Here is a 13,008-nt window from a genome sequence, read left to right as displayed (position 1 = left end):
CACTTGATGCTCTTTGCCCTCTCTGGCCTTAGAAATCTTAGGATCAAACTGTGTATGATATGTATACTAGCTATGGAACCAGAGGCAAGTCACCTAATCTCTCAGTGACACAGGTAATCCTTTAACAGGGGTTCTTAACTTCTGGTCCATGAACTTCAACATATACACTCACACACATATAAACACACACACACACACATACACACACATATATATACATACACATATATATGTATATACATATATGATATATAATAATAATGTATCTTTCATAACAGTATTTTGACATAATTGGTTTCCTTTGTAATCCTATATATTTTATATTATTCATCTAAAACCATTATTCTGAGAAAAGGTCCTTAGGGTCCAGACTGTCAAAGGGGTCCACAACACAAAAAAGAGCCCTGTTTTAGAACAAAACATTTTGGAAGAATTATATTCGAGAGTAGATTTTTCACACTTGGGGACATACCAAAATGCACCCGAAAGTACAAGTCAAGGATTCCAAAACAAAAATGAAAACCAGCCCCTGTCCTTAAGAACCTTACCTTCTACCAGGGTGGATGCAATGTTAAGTTGTCAACAGAATTTTGAATGCAGTCCAGAGTAGACTGGTCTCTCACCTGGGAATGGCCAAGCCAAACAGAGCAGGCTAGAGGCAGGCGTGTCAGGACACAAAGTAGTGTTATCATTTATTTCAGAGTGAGGAAAAAGACGTGTAAGCAAGGAAGCTCCCCTACCCCCGAAGAAGAGAGCTTAACATGTTGGAGTACAGGCAATGCTTATATCCATAAGTGGGGTGGACTACAACATAATCATTCTTAGGTCTTGAGTAGCAGTTTTTCACAGCAGATTCATGCATAAACAATTCAGGTGATCCTGGGTTCTGTGGGAACTGTCTCCAAGTCTATTGGCTCATGGTGGAATACAGTACCTGATTCAGGCGCACTTAGTTGTTACAAGGAACAGGGTTTGTCAATAAGTCAAGTAAGGTGATGGATGGTTCTCAGGTCCCTGGGAAATAGGGGGTAGTGAACACCTGGTTGGGCAAAGCAATACACTTTGCCAGAGGGTGAAATCATCCAGATTGCAAAGGATTGTTGTTTTGCCAAGCTCAGGGCACAGCCCGCTTACTGGTCTTAGCTCTGGGAAAGAGGGTGCCTCCAAAATACTTTGACAAATATAATAAGATTCTTTGGTTCACACTTTATCAGCATCCCTTGCTGACCCTCTTTCTTTGGAGGTTGGAGTACTGAGGTTCTCTCCAAATGTCCATTGGAGGAGGGCATCCAGGCCAGTCATTTCTTTTTTGTTGTTGTTTGTTTGTTTTTGAACTTTTCATTTATTTGGATGGTGCCTTTCGTAAGTAATTTATTTGTGAAATATTGATATTTTTGCTTTTCAAATAAACTATTTTAACTTAGAAATTACTTGACAATTATTTTATGTGAAAATGAAATCATCAAAATTTAGTAATACTTTCCAGAAAGGCCAGTCTTATGCAGAGATGGCAGTAGGTGACTTTTTTTTTAATTTTAATTTTAATTTTTTTATTTTCAATTTATTTATTTAACTTTTAACATTCATTTTCACAAAATTTTGGGTTCCAAATTTTCTCCCCTTTTGTCCCCTCCCCCCATCCCCAAACACCAAGCATTCTAATTACCCTTATCACCAATCTGCTCTCTCTTCAATCATCCCTCTCTGCCCTTGTCTCCATCTTCTCTTTTGTCCTATAAGGCCAAAAAACTTTCTATACCTCTTTACCTGTATTTCTTATTTCCTAGTGGCAAGAGCAGTACTCGACAGTTGATCCTAAAACTTTGAGCTCCAACTTCTCTTCCTCCCTCCCTCCCCACCCCTTCCCTTTGGAGGGCAAGCAATTCAATATAGGCCAAATCTGTGTAGTTTTGCAAATGACTTCCATAATAGTCGTGTTGTGTAAGACTAACTATATTTCCCTCCATCCTATCCTGTCCCCCACTACTTCTATTCTTTCTTTTGATCCTGTCCCTCCCCATGAGTGTTGACCTCAAATTGCTCCCTCCTCCCCATGCCCACCCTTCCATCCTCCCCCCCACCCTGCTTATCCCCTTATCCCCCACTTTCCTGTATTGTAAGATAGGTTTTCATACCAATATGAGTGTGCATTTTATTCCTTCCTTTAGTTGAATGTGATGAGACAAAACTTCATGTTTTTCTCTCACCTCCCCTCTTTTTCCCTCCACTAATAAGTCTTTTGCTTGCCTCTTTTAGGAGAGATAATTTGCCCCATTCCATTTCTCCCTTTCTCCTCCCAATATATTTCTTTCTCACTGCTTGATTTCATTTTTTTAAGATATGATCCCATCCTCTTCAATTCACTCTGTGCACTCTGTCTGTATGTGTGTGTGCATGTGCATGTGCATGTGTGTGTGTGTAATCCCACCTAGTACCCAGATACTGAATAGTTTCAAGAGTTACAAATATTGTCTTTCCATGTAGGAATGTAAACAGTTCAACTTCAGCAAGTCCCTTAAGACTTCTCTTTGCTGTTTACCTTTTCATGCTTCTCTTCATTCCTGTGTTTGAAAGTCAAATTTTCTTCTCAGCTCTGGTCTTTTCATCAAGAATGCTTGAAAGTCCTCTATTTCATTGAAAGACCAATTTTTCCCCTGAAGTATTATACTCAGTTTTGCTGGATAGGTGATTCTTGGTTTTAGTCCTAGTTCCTTTGACTTCTGGAATACCCTATTCCATGCCCTTTGATCCCTTAATGTAGAAGCTGCTAGATCTTGTGTTATGCTGATTGTATTTCCACAATACTTGAATTGTTTCTTTCCAGCTGCTTGCAATATTTTCTCCTTGACCTGGGAACTCTGGAATTTTGCCACAATGTTCCTAGGAGTTTCTCTTTTTGGATCTCTTTCAGGAGGTGATCTGTGGATTCCTTGAATACTTATTTTGCCCTCTGCTTCTAGAATCTCAGGGCAGTTTTCCTTGATAATTTCATGAAAGATGATGTCTAGGCTCTTTTTTTGATCATGGCTTTCAGGTAGTCCCATAATTTTTAAATTGTCTCTCCTGGATCTATTTTCCAGGTCAGTTGTTTTTCCCATGAGATATTTCATATTATTTTCCATTTTTCCATTCTTTTGGTTTTGTTTTGTGATTTCTTGCTTTCTCATAAAGTCATTGGCCTCCATCTGTTCCATTCTAATTTTGAAAGAACTATTTTCTTCAGTGAGCTTTTGAACCTCCTTTTCCGTTTGGCTAATTCTGCTTTTGAAAGTATTCTTCTCCTCATTGGCTTTTTGAACCTCTTTTGCCAATTGAGTTAGCCTATTTTTCAAGGTGTTATTTTCTTCAGCATTTTTTTGGGTCTCCTTTAGCAAGGTGATCTGCTTTTCATGCTTTTCTTGCATTTCTCTCATTTCTCTTCCCAGTTTTTCCTCCACCTCTCTAACTTGATTTTCAAAATCCTTTTTGAGCTCTTCCATGGCCTGAGCCCACTGAGTGGGCTGGGATGCAGAAGCCTTGACTTCTGTGTCTTTCCCTGATTGTAAGCATTGTTCTTCCTCATCAGAAAGGAAGGGAGGAAACACCTGTTCACCAAGAAAGTAACCTTCTATAGTCTTATTTTTTTCCCCTTTTCTGGGCATTTTCCCAGCCAGTGACTTGACTTCTGAATAATTTCTTCACACCCAGTTGGCCTCCAGATCCGCCCAGCCAGTGCTTGGGGTCTGAGATTCAAATGCTGCTTCCAGCCTCAGGGCTTTGGGTGGGGGCGGGGCTGCTATTCAGTGTGAGATCAAGTTCAGGTGCTCAGGTTCGGGCAAGTCCACCTCAGGGGCTCAGTTCCCTCAGGGGGTTTATGCGGAAACCTTCAAGAATGGATCCTGGCTCCTGCCTGCTTGGGGAGCCCTGGTCTGCTCTGGCCTCCACTGCTGCCTCCCAAGGGGGCCCGAGCCATGGAGACACCCCACTCCCCTGTCGGCCACCCAAAAAGACCCTCTCACCGACCCTTGTCACCTGTGGGTGGAGGGACCCACATGGCTGCTGGAGATTCCGTCCCTGAAGCCTGCTCAGATCTGCTCCTCTTGGTGCCTGCCGGCCACAGCAGGGCTGGGCTCGGCTCCTGGTCCGCGGCGCAACGGACCTTTTGCGTCAGGTCTCTCTGGAACAGAAATCTCGTCCACTCTGTTGTTCTGTGGCTTCTGCTGCTCCAGAATTTGTTGCTCCAGAATCTTTTTTACAGAAATTTTATGGGCTGTGGGTTCGGAGCTAGCGTATGTGCGTCTTTCTATTCCGCCATCTTGGCTCCGCCCCCCAGTCATTTCTTCCTTTCCTATTCATCTACCCTTCTCTGGACTTGCTCATCATGCCCCTGAGCCAGGGATCTTCTCTCTCCCATCTGCCTCTTCCTTCCTCATTCTCTTCCCCATTAGATTGTAAGCTCCTCTGAGGGCAAGGACTGTCTTTTGTCTTTGTATCCCTAGTGCTTAGCATGATGCAGGCACCTAGGAGGCCTTTGACAAAGGTTTATTGACTGATTGACAAGATAATTTGAAACGAGGAGGGGTACTGATGATAAAGTAGAAGGAAAAGGTCTCCCTGTTGGAGATGCTGCCTAAACTGAGCCTTGAAGGACCATAGATTTAGAAGTGAAAAGGGGCAGAAAGCTATCTAAGATGTGGCCGTGAAGAGGGACTGCACTCAAAGGGTGGGAAGACAGCAGAGCCTGTGTAACAAAGCCATGGGCTTGGAAGATGAAATGTCCAGTGTGGGAGAGAGTTGGTTTGGCTGAAAGAGAGAACGCATGAAGGGCAGTGAGGTGAAATAAGTATGGAATGGTAGGAGGAAGATAGATTGTGGAGCTGTAAATGTCAGACTGAGGAGAGAGGGAGGAAGGTAAAGGAAAGAAAGGAACAAGCATTTATGTAGCACCTGCTGTGTGTGCACTAGGCATTGTGGTGAGTGCTTTACCCATATAATCTCATTTGGTCTGAGGAATGAGTATCCTATCCTAGAGGCATTATAGGGAGCGACCAAAGGGAGATTTTTGACCAGCAACATGACATGGTCAGATCCATCTCTTAGGAAGATTAATTGGATAGTTGTATGGAGGATGGATTGGAGAAGAGGAGACCAATTAGAAGGTTATTATAGCCGTGAAGGCAAGAAGTGATGGGGATGGGTGTGGGAAACATGGAGGTAAAACTGAGGGGAGATGGCAAATGAGAGATAGAGGAAATGGTGGGGTATTTAGGTCACTAGACTTGGTGTCAGGATGACCTGGGTTCAAATCCTACCTCAGAAGCTCATTAGTTATAGGATAACTGGGCAAGTCATCTTTATCTCTAAGAGTGTCAGCCTCCTTCTCTGTCAAAAGAAGGGGTTGAACTCTGTGGCCTTTAAGGGGTTTTCTGTGATCCCATTATTGTACTATGGAATTAGTTTAAATGCATTTTTAGATGCCTACTGAATACCAAAAACTGTGTTAAGTGATGAAAAGATAAAGAAAAGCAGAAAACAAACAAAAGAAACCCTCCTGAAACAAAAAACAATCCTAGTCCTTGTCCTGAGGGAACTCACAATCTGATGGGAAAGAAAACATGCAAGCAACTATGTCCAAACAAGATTTATAAGGGAGGCTAAATTGGGAGTAATCACCAGTGGGAAGGCAAGGGGGATGGGGAAAAGCTTCCTATACAAGGTCAGACTTCAGCTGGGACTTGAAGGAAGCTAGAGAGGAAAGGAGGTCAACCTTTGAGGTGTAGGGGAAGCCAGGAAAAATAGCTGAAGTGGGAAGGTGGAGTATTTTATGTCCATTATACCCTCCACTGAGGGTGGATGGGTCCTGTCCTGTTCTCGCCAAACTGAGGAAGGCAAGATTTATATATCAAAGGAACTTGCTCAGCTTAAGAGAGAACCCAGACAAAAACAGAAAAAAACTCTGACATTTTAACATTTCTAGAAGATTGGCACGATGGTTGATAATTGCTATTTTGTACTTCAAAAGAATTAGTCATATGCAGAGAGAAGGTGACAAAAGAATTTACCCAGCCTATAATTTTGCTAAGTATTCCAAAGAATTTTCATAGGATTTACAGGTGGCAGGAACCACGGAGATCCCCTGGTAAATCAAACCCCCTTACTGTGCAAATGAGGAAACACCTCAGGTTATAAGGTTTACCAAGGGTCACATAGTAAGTATCCTAATTGTATACTGAGGCAGGAGATCAGGAGCTTAGTTAGGAGGCCATTGTCGTGGTTGAGAAGTGAAAATGGCTTGAATGATGGTAGCAGTAGCAGCAGCCCAGTGAGCAGCATGGTCATGTGCAAATTGTCCAAGATGCTGTCTCTGGTTTCTCAATGAGATACTGTCCTCCCAGGTTTGTTTCGAGGAGAAGAAGGATGGAACTTAAGCTCAGACATGTCTGTGTTCCCTTGAACAGATCCAGCTGTCCACAGAGGCCTGGGAGTGCCTGGAGACTGCTCTTCTGTCTTTCCTTCCAGGGGTTTGCTTCTTGAGCTATGAAGCTTTTTCTAATGCTTCTGAGTGTACTTTTTACAGGTAAGAGGCAGGGAAGGAGCATTTCGGGGATTCAGGGGCTGCTGATTTTGCCTGCAGACTATACCATCATGACATGGTCCATATTACTCTTGATTCTCAGCTCTGACAAGAGGTTAAGTAGGGGAAGAAATCTGAAAGCACTGGCCAAAATGAGGTTTGGGAGTCTCTCTTTTTCTGATATCCAAGCGCTAGCACACATGGAAAAACTAGAGTGCAACTACACAGAAAGTAAAATGCGATTCTCAGAAAAGGAAACAGCTTTGGATTTGGGGATCAGAGACCTGAGTTTTAATCTTGACACCCACACTCTCTACCAGTGTGCCCATAGACTAGTCCCAACCTGGCTGAACCTCATTTTATAGTGAGTACCTTGAACTTGATGACTTCTAAGGTCTCTTCCGGTTCCAGATCCTCTAATCTTATCTCTTTATATTCATCCCCTTCAGGGACCTAGTTCAGAAACTTCTGAGAGATGTCACTCAAAGTGAACCTCACTTATTATAGCTTGAGAAGGCCAACAGACCACACTAGGCAGTACTGATGAGTAGACATGGGGTGAAGGAGGTGGGGATGTTCTTCTCCTGGTTCTTTGGAAGTAGGAGACCTGGGTTCAAATTACTTACTAACTCTGTTATGTGTTTTTTAAATTTAATATTTTATTTTTTCCCCAATTACATGTAAGAACAATTTTAACTTTTTCATTTTTTTCAGATTTTGAGTTCCAAATTCTCTCCTTCTCCCCTTCCCTCCCATTAAAAAGGCAAGCAAATTGACATAGGTTTGACATGTGTAGTTATGCAAAGCACATTTCCTTGTAGGTCATGGTGTACTCATTAACTTTGTGACCCTTTGCCAGTCACTTAATCTCTTTGCACCCAATATCCACATCTTAAAATGATGAGGTTGCTCCAGATGACCCTTTTCAAAGTGGTGATCTTTTACTATTATTTTTCTTTCTTGAGACTGTTTCCTAAACTTTGCTTGGGTGAGAGAGACCATTTTGTTTGGTTCTTTCACTAGTAGATATATACTCTAAAGCAGGGATCTCAACACAAAACTGTATAAATCTTGAAACCCAAAGCAGGGAAACAGTAGAACAAAGGCTTCCCTACACATACTATTTTAAGCTTTTTGCAGTTACAGGAAGAAACAAAATCCCCAACCTCTCTCATTTCCCTTTTCTATTGCAGTACGTGGAAGAGGCAATAATTTTTTTTGTCTTTGAGGTTAGAAAATAGGAGGATGGTGAGAGGACGGTGGATAGTACATGCTTTTCAAGACTCCTTATTAAGACATAATTTGAATCTTTCCAAGTTCATGGTGTGGAGAACTCTTGTCTTCTAGGTCATGTTGGTTCAAAGTCTAAAAAAGGGTTTTGGCCAAGGTAGAGATATAGTTAGTAAATAAGATATAGATGAGCTTGCTTTTTCTTCTTCTTCTTTGCATGGAGATAAAAAGAACCTTGGGGTTGAGAAAACTGGGTGACCTTAGACCTACAGAATTGTTGGCAAACTCTAAACTGATGCCACCTAGGTGCAGTGTTGAAATCAGACATCAAGGAGAGAACAATAAAGAATTCCTAACCCTAAATTAGAAAGAGGCAAGTGACAACAGATCAAACACAGATGAACAAATTTATTTCTTATGTAGAGAACAGACTTAGCTGGAACGCTGGAATAAAAAATCTTTGATAAAGCCAGGAAAAGGTATTAAATGATTTGCTAACTGGGAGAGCAAGTCCTACGATGGGGCTTGAAAGGGTGAAATGTGTTTGTTTGTTTTTTAACCCTACAGATGCTATGGTCATGGATGGAAAGATCAGGGAAGCCTTTGTAAAGGATAAGGCTTCTGTCACTTGCAGTTATGACCCATACTACAAGGACTATCCCAAGTATTGGTGCAAAGGCTATTACCGTAGCAACTGTCATGTCATTGCTTCCACACCTAACAGCACCAACCAGGTGTCTCTGAAGGATACAGGAATGCAATTCATCATCACCCTGACGTGTCTTACCAAGGAGGACACAGGATGGTACTGGTGTGGCATACAGAGGAACTTTGCCAGTGACCACATGGATTACACAAAATTGATTGTGTCTGACAATGTGAAAGACACAGCAGGTAGCGCTGAGTTGGAAGTGAGGAAGAGTCAGAAGGAAACCCATATCAGATGCTCACTCATTGGTGTGGCAAATGTACATTAGGGCAAGCACCCCCAAACTGGTTGCTTTTCTTTTACAGTGCCCTTCATTTCATTTCATTCATTCATTCATTCAACATTAAATCCCTACTATGTGCCAGGCACTCTGCTATGCTCTGGGGGATAAAAAGAAACAAAATACAGTTCCTGCCCTCAAAGAGTTTATAATCTAATGAGGGAGACAACATGCAAACAAATATATACAAGGCAAGCTATGTGCAGATAAATGGGAAATAATGAAAACACTGGAGTTAAGAGGGGTTGAGGAAGGCTTCCTGTAGAAAGTGGGACTTAAAGGAAGCCAGGGAGATCAGAAGTCAGAGCAGAGAAGGGAGAGCATTTGGGGTATGGGGGACAGCCAGAGAAATTGCCCACAGCCAAGAGATGGAGTGTCTTGTCTGAGGAAGAGCAAGGAGTCCCGTATCCCTGGAAGAGAAAGTACCTAGTAGGATATAAGGTATGAGAAGACTGGAGGGGTAGGAGGGGGTAAAAGGCTTTGAGTGCCACACAGAGCATTTAGGAATTTGGTTCTGGAGGTGACAGGGAGCCAGCAATAGGGAGTAAAGGCAGTGACATGGTCACTGTGCTTTAGTGGCTGAATGGAGGATGGATTGGGCAGGCAGATCCACCAGCATCCTATTTCAATCATCCAGGAATGAAGTGATGAGGGCCTAGACTGGGTGGGGGGGCTGGTGGGCAATGGCAAAGGAGAGAAGGGGGCATATTTAAGAGTCGTTGCAAAGGCAAAATGGAAAGGCCTTGGCAACAGCTTGAATATGGGGAAGTGAGGATGCAGGGGTGGTGAGAGATAGTGAAGAATCAAGGATGATTCCTAGGTTGTAAGCCTGCAGGGTGGGAGGATGGTGTTGCCCTCTACAGTAATAAGGAAGGTAGGAATGGAGGAAGGTTGAGGAGGAAAGATCCCAGGTTCTGTCTTGGATATATTGAATTTAAGATATCTCCTGACCATCCAGTTTGAGACGTCTGAGAAACAATTGGAGATGCAAGATTGGAATAGGAAAGCTAGATTTGAAAATCACCCCTATAGAAATGGTAATTAAATCTATGGTTGCTGATGAGATCACCAAGTGAAGCTGTACAGGAGGAGAAGAGAAGGGTGGACAGAACCTGGAGGGGCACCTATACTTAGAGAAGGATTTGGAGAATGATCCAGCAAAGATGACTGAGAAGGAAAGGTCAATAGGTAGGGGGAACAATGGAAGACAGTGGTGTCCTGAAACTTAGAGAGATGAGAGTATCAGAGAGGAGAGTGATCAAGGGTGTCAAATTCTACAGAGAGGTCAAGGAGAAATGAGGACTGAGAAAAGGCCAATGGATTTGACAATTAAGAGGTCATTGGTAACTTAGGAGAGAGCAGTTTCAGTAGAATGATGACAACTGGAAGCCAGATTGTAAGGGGTTAAGAAGAGAGTTACAGGAGAGAAGGTGGAGGAATTTAACCTGAGAGGGCAGAATGGATCTAGGATGATTAGTAGCAGAGATGGAAGGATCAAGGGAAACTTTTTTCTGCTTGGGAGAGATATGGGCATGTTTGGGAAAGGACCTGTAGACAAGGAGAGATAGAAAATAAGTGAAATAAGTGAAAGAGGGGACATGACAGAGGGGGCCATGTGTTGGAGGACACAGAATGGAATGGAATGGAATGGAATTACTTGAATAAGAGAGGGATTAGCCTTGGCAAGGAGTAAGTCCACTTCATCTTGTGAAACAGAGCTGAAGGAAGAGAAAGTGACAGTAAGTACCTGACTGAATTAAGAAGAAAGGAGAATAGGGAGTTTGTGGGCAAAAGGCTTTCATTTTATCTGTAAAATATGAAGGTTCTCAGCTAAAAGAAGAGGGGGAGGAGGCACAGGAGCTTTGAAGAGGAATGAAAAGATTTGGAAGACCTGTTGTTGAGAGTGGGATAGTGGTTGATAAGGGAGGTACAGCAGGATTGCCCGGCAGCAGTGAAAGCCCAGCTGAGGTTGTATAACCTACATTTGCAGTGGATCCAGTCAGAATGGTTGAGTGATTTTCTTCATCTTTGTTCAGTAGGACTATATGGAAAGCTGTGCACTGCAGAATCAACACTTGAATTGTGGTGCTGCAGAGGACTGTTCAGAGTTCCTTGGATGGCAAGGAGATCATATCATTCAATCAGAAATTAATTCAGGCCATTTATTGAAGCTTAAATACTGTGGCCACATAATGAGAAGATGGAAACTCATTTGAAAAGACCCTGATATTGGGAAAGTTTGGAGGCAAAATGAAAAGATGATAACAGAGGATGAGATAGATGGTGTCTTGGAAATAACAAACATGAACTTGGACAGACTTTGAGAGATAGTGGAGGACAGAATGGCTTGAGATGCTATGATCCATGGGGTCACGAAGGTCTATACGGTCACAAAGAATCAGACCTGACTGAACAACAAAAATATCTATAGATGTACATGTGTGTATGTGTAATGTGAAAAACTTAGAAGATTTTGGGTATCAATAACTATGTGAGTTTTATAATGTTTTTGATACCAATAACTACATGAACCTTATAGTATTTTGGAGTTGGGTTTATGGGGAGTTGATGACCAGAAAGAACTTTAAGGTGGCTAGTTGAACACTGTACTCCCAGGTTTGGCATTGCACATCTGAAGCTTGCATGATTAATCCACCCTAAAAAACACCTGACTTATGCTGATTTGTGTGAGACAACATGTTTAGTAATTTACACTGGGAAAGAGAAATAAGTGACTGACTTTCACAGTGGTTACTTTAGCAGTTGAGTCTTCCCAGGAGGGAGGCTAAGTTAGGGAACAGAGTTAAGGTCACAGAGTTGATTGGTGCAAACACTAAAGCAAAACAGCGCAAGACTCATCAAAACTGACTTGGTATTTCTTTGGGCAAATCTGAGGACCTGAGTGTCTTTCTCCCAGTGGAGGAACTGCACTGTCTGGGACAAGTGTTCTGGGAAGCTTCAAGCCTCTGTCAGTGCTTTGCCATATTTCAGAGCCCCTCAGTTTTCACTGGAAGGACTCTAACTTCTCCCTTCAGCTGGTGCTGGCTTCTGATCATCTCCATTCATGACCCAGTCTGATGAGGTCTACCCTCCACAATCTAGATTGGTGCCAAGAGTCTGCACCTTATTACAAATAGTATCCAGCAAGATAACATTTATAAGGCATGTAGCACAGTGCCTGGCACCTAGTAGGCACTTCATAAATTGTTCCTGCCCCCTCTTATTTGTCCCCATGAACTGTGTTGCCTACTCCTTGATGATGGGTTTATTTATGGAGGACATAGTAGGTGTTATCAGCCTAAAGTCTGGCCAAGATTATAGACCCCCGGAGGAAGTGTTTGGCTCCTTATAACTTTCTGCTACTCCCTTCCCATAGCACCAAGTCCCGGGTCAAGGCACCCAGGGGACTCGTTCATAGTGAGCTGAGTATTAGCCTTCAGGTAAAAGGAGGGCCCTGGAGGGAAGCAGCACATGCTAACCTAAAATTCTCTTTGATGCAGACCTCCAAAGGAAGCAGAACAAAACCTGCAAGCACAGCGGTGTTGGCTGTAGTGGAAATCACATCAGGTGCATCAAGAACGGAAGGGAAAGTTGGGCAAGGAAAGAGATTTTAATTCAAACTTGACATCGTAGGATCAAAAGTTAGATGAGGTTTAGAGACTGAATCCAGGGGTCCTTAACCTGGAGTCTCAAAGGATCCGTGGATAGATTTAAGGGGATCTGTGAACTTAGATGTGAAAATTTAGCATCTTTGTTTTGACATAATTGATTTCCTTTGTAATGTGATATATTTTATTTCACACATTTAAAAATATTATTCTGAGAAAAGGTCCATAGACTTCATTGGAGTGCCAAAGGTTTAGGGCTGGGGTCTGTGTTTACAATTCCTGATCTAATACAACAAGTCCACCTCTGTGGTCCTATTTTCTGTTTCCTGATGGTTCTGCTATTAAAAACTTTATAGATAAGAAAACAGCCTTAGAAAGGGAAAATTACTTGTCCACAATCACACCAGTAGTAGTAGAACTGGATTTGAATCCAAGCTGTCGATCCAGTGCATTTCCCAAGATATTCCCTTCTAACGCTGCTTTTGTCTATGATTTGTTTCCCTGCCTAGACTGTGAACTCCTCAAGGATGGCCACTGAGTTTATTCTTACTTTATCATCTTCTCAGTCCCTCATACTGTATTCATGAATGTAACTGATAAATTGGGATGTTTGGGTTTTTTTCATTTT

General features: G+C 42.4%; 1 protein-coding gene across 2 annotated transcripts in view; it reads left to right on the top strand.

Annotated features, from left to right (window-relative positions):
- The window catches only part of LOC140527421 (transmembrane domain-containing protein TMIGD3-like), a 72,898-nt gene that overhangs the window by 56,566 nt on the left and 3,324 nt on the right, over nucleotides 1-13,008 (top strand). For both annotated transcript variants that reach the window (XM_072644340.1, XM_072644339.1), the window contains exons 2-4: nucleotides 6,438-6,556; nucleotides 8,351-8,677; nucleotides 12,273-12,339. In XM_072644340.1, coding sequence (XP_072500441.1) covers nucleotides 6,517-6,556; nucleotides 8,351-8,677; nucleotides 12,273-12,339 — 434 coding nt within the window. In that variant the 5' untranslated portion in view covers nucleotides 6,438-6,516. The remainder of the gene's footprint in view (nucleotides 1-6,437; nucleotides 6,557-8,350; nucleotides 8,678-12,272; nucleotides 12,340-13,008) is intronic.

The sequence above is a fragment of the Notamacropus eugenii genome, chromosome 2, assembly GCF_028372415.1.
Source record: "Notamacropus eugenii isolate mMacEug1 chromosome 2, mMacEug1.pri_v2, whole genome shotgun sequence".
In the NCBI taxonomy this organism is placed as follows: Eukaryota; Metazoa; Chordata; class Mammalia; order Diprotodontia; family Macropodidae; genus Notamacropus; species Notamacropus eugenii.
The sequence above is the reverse complement of the archived record's forward strand: the minus strand, read 5'-3'. Positions and strand labels throughout refer to the sequence as shown.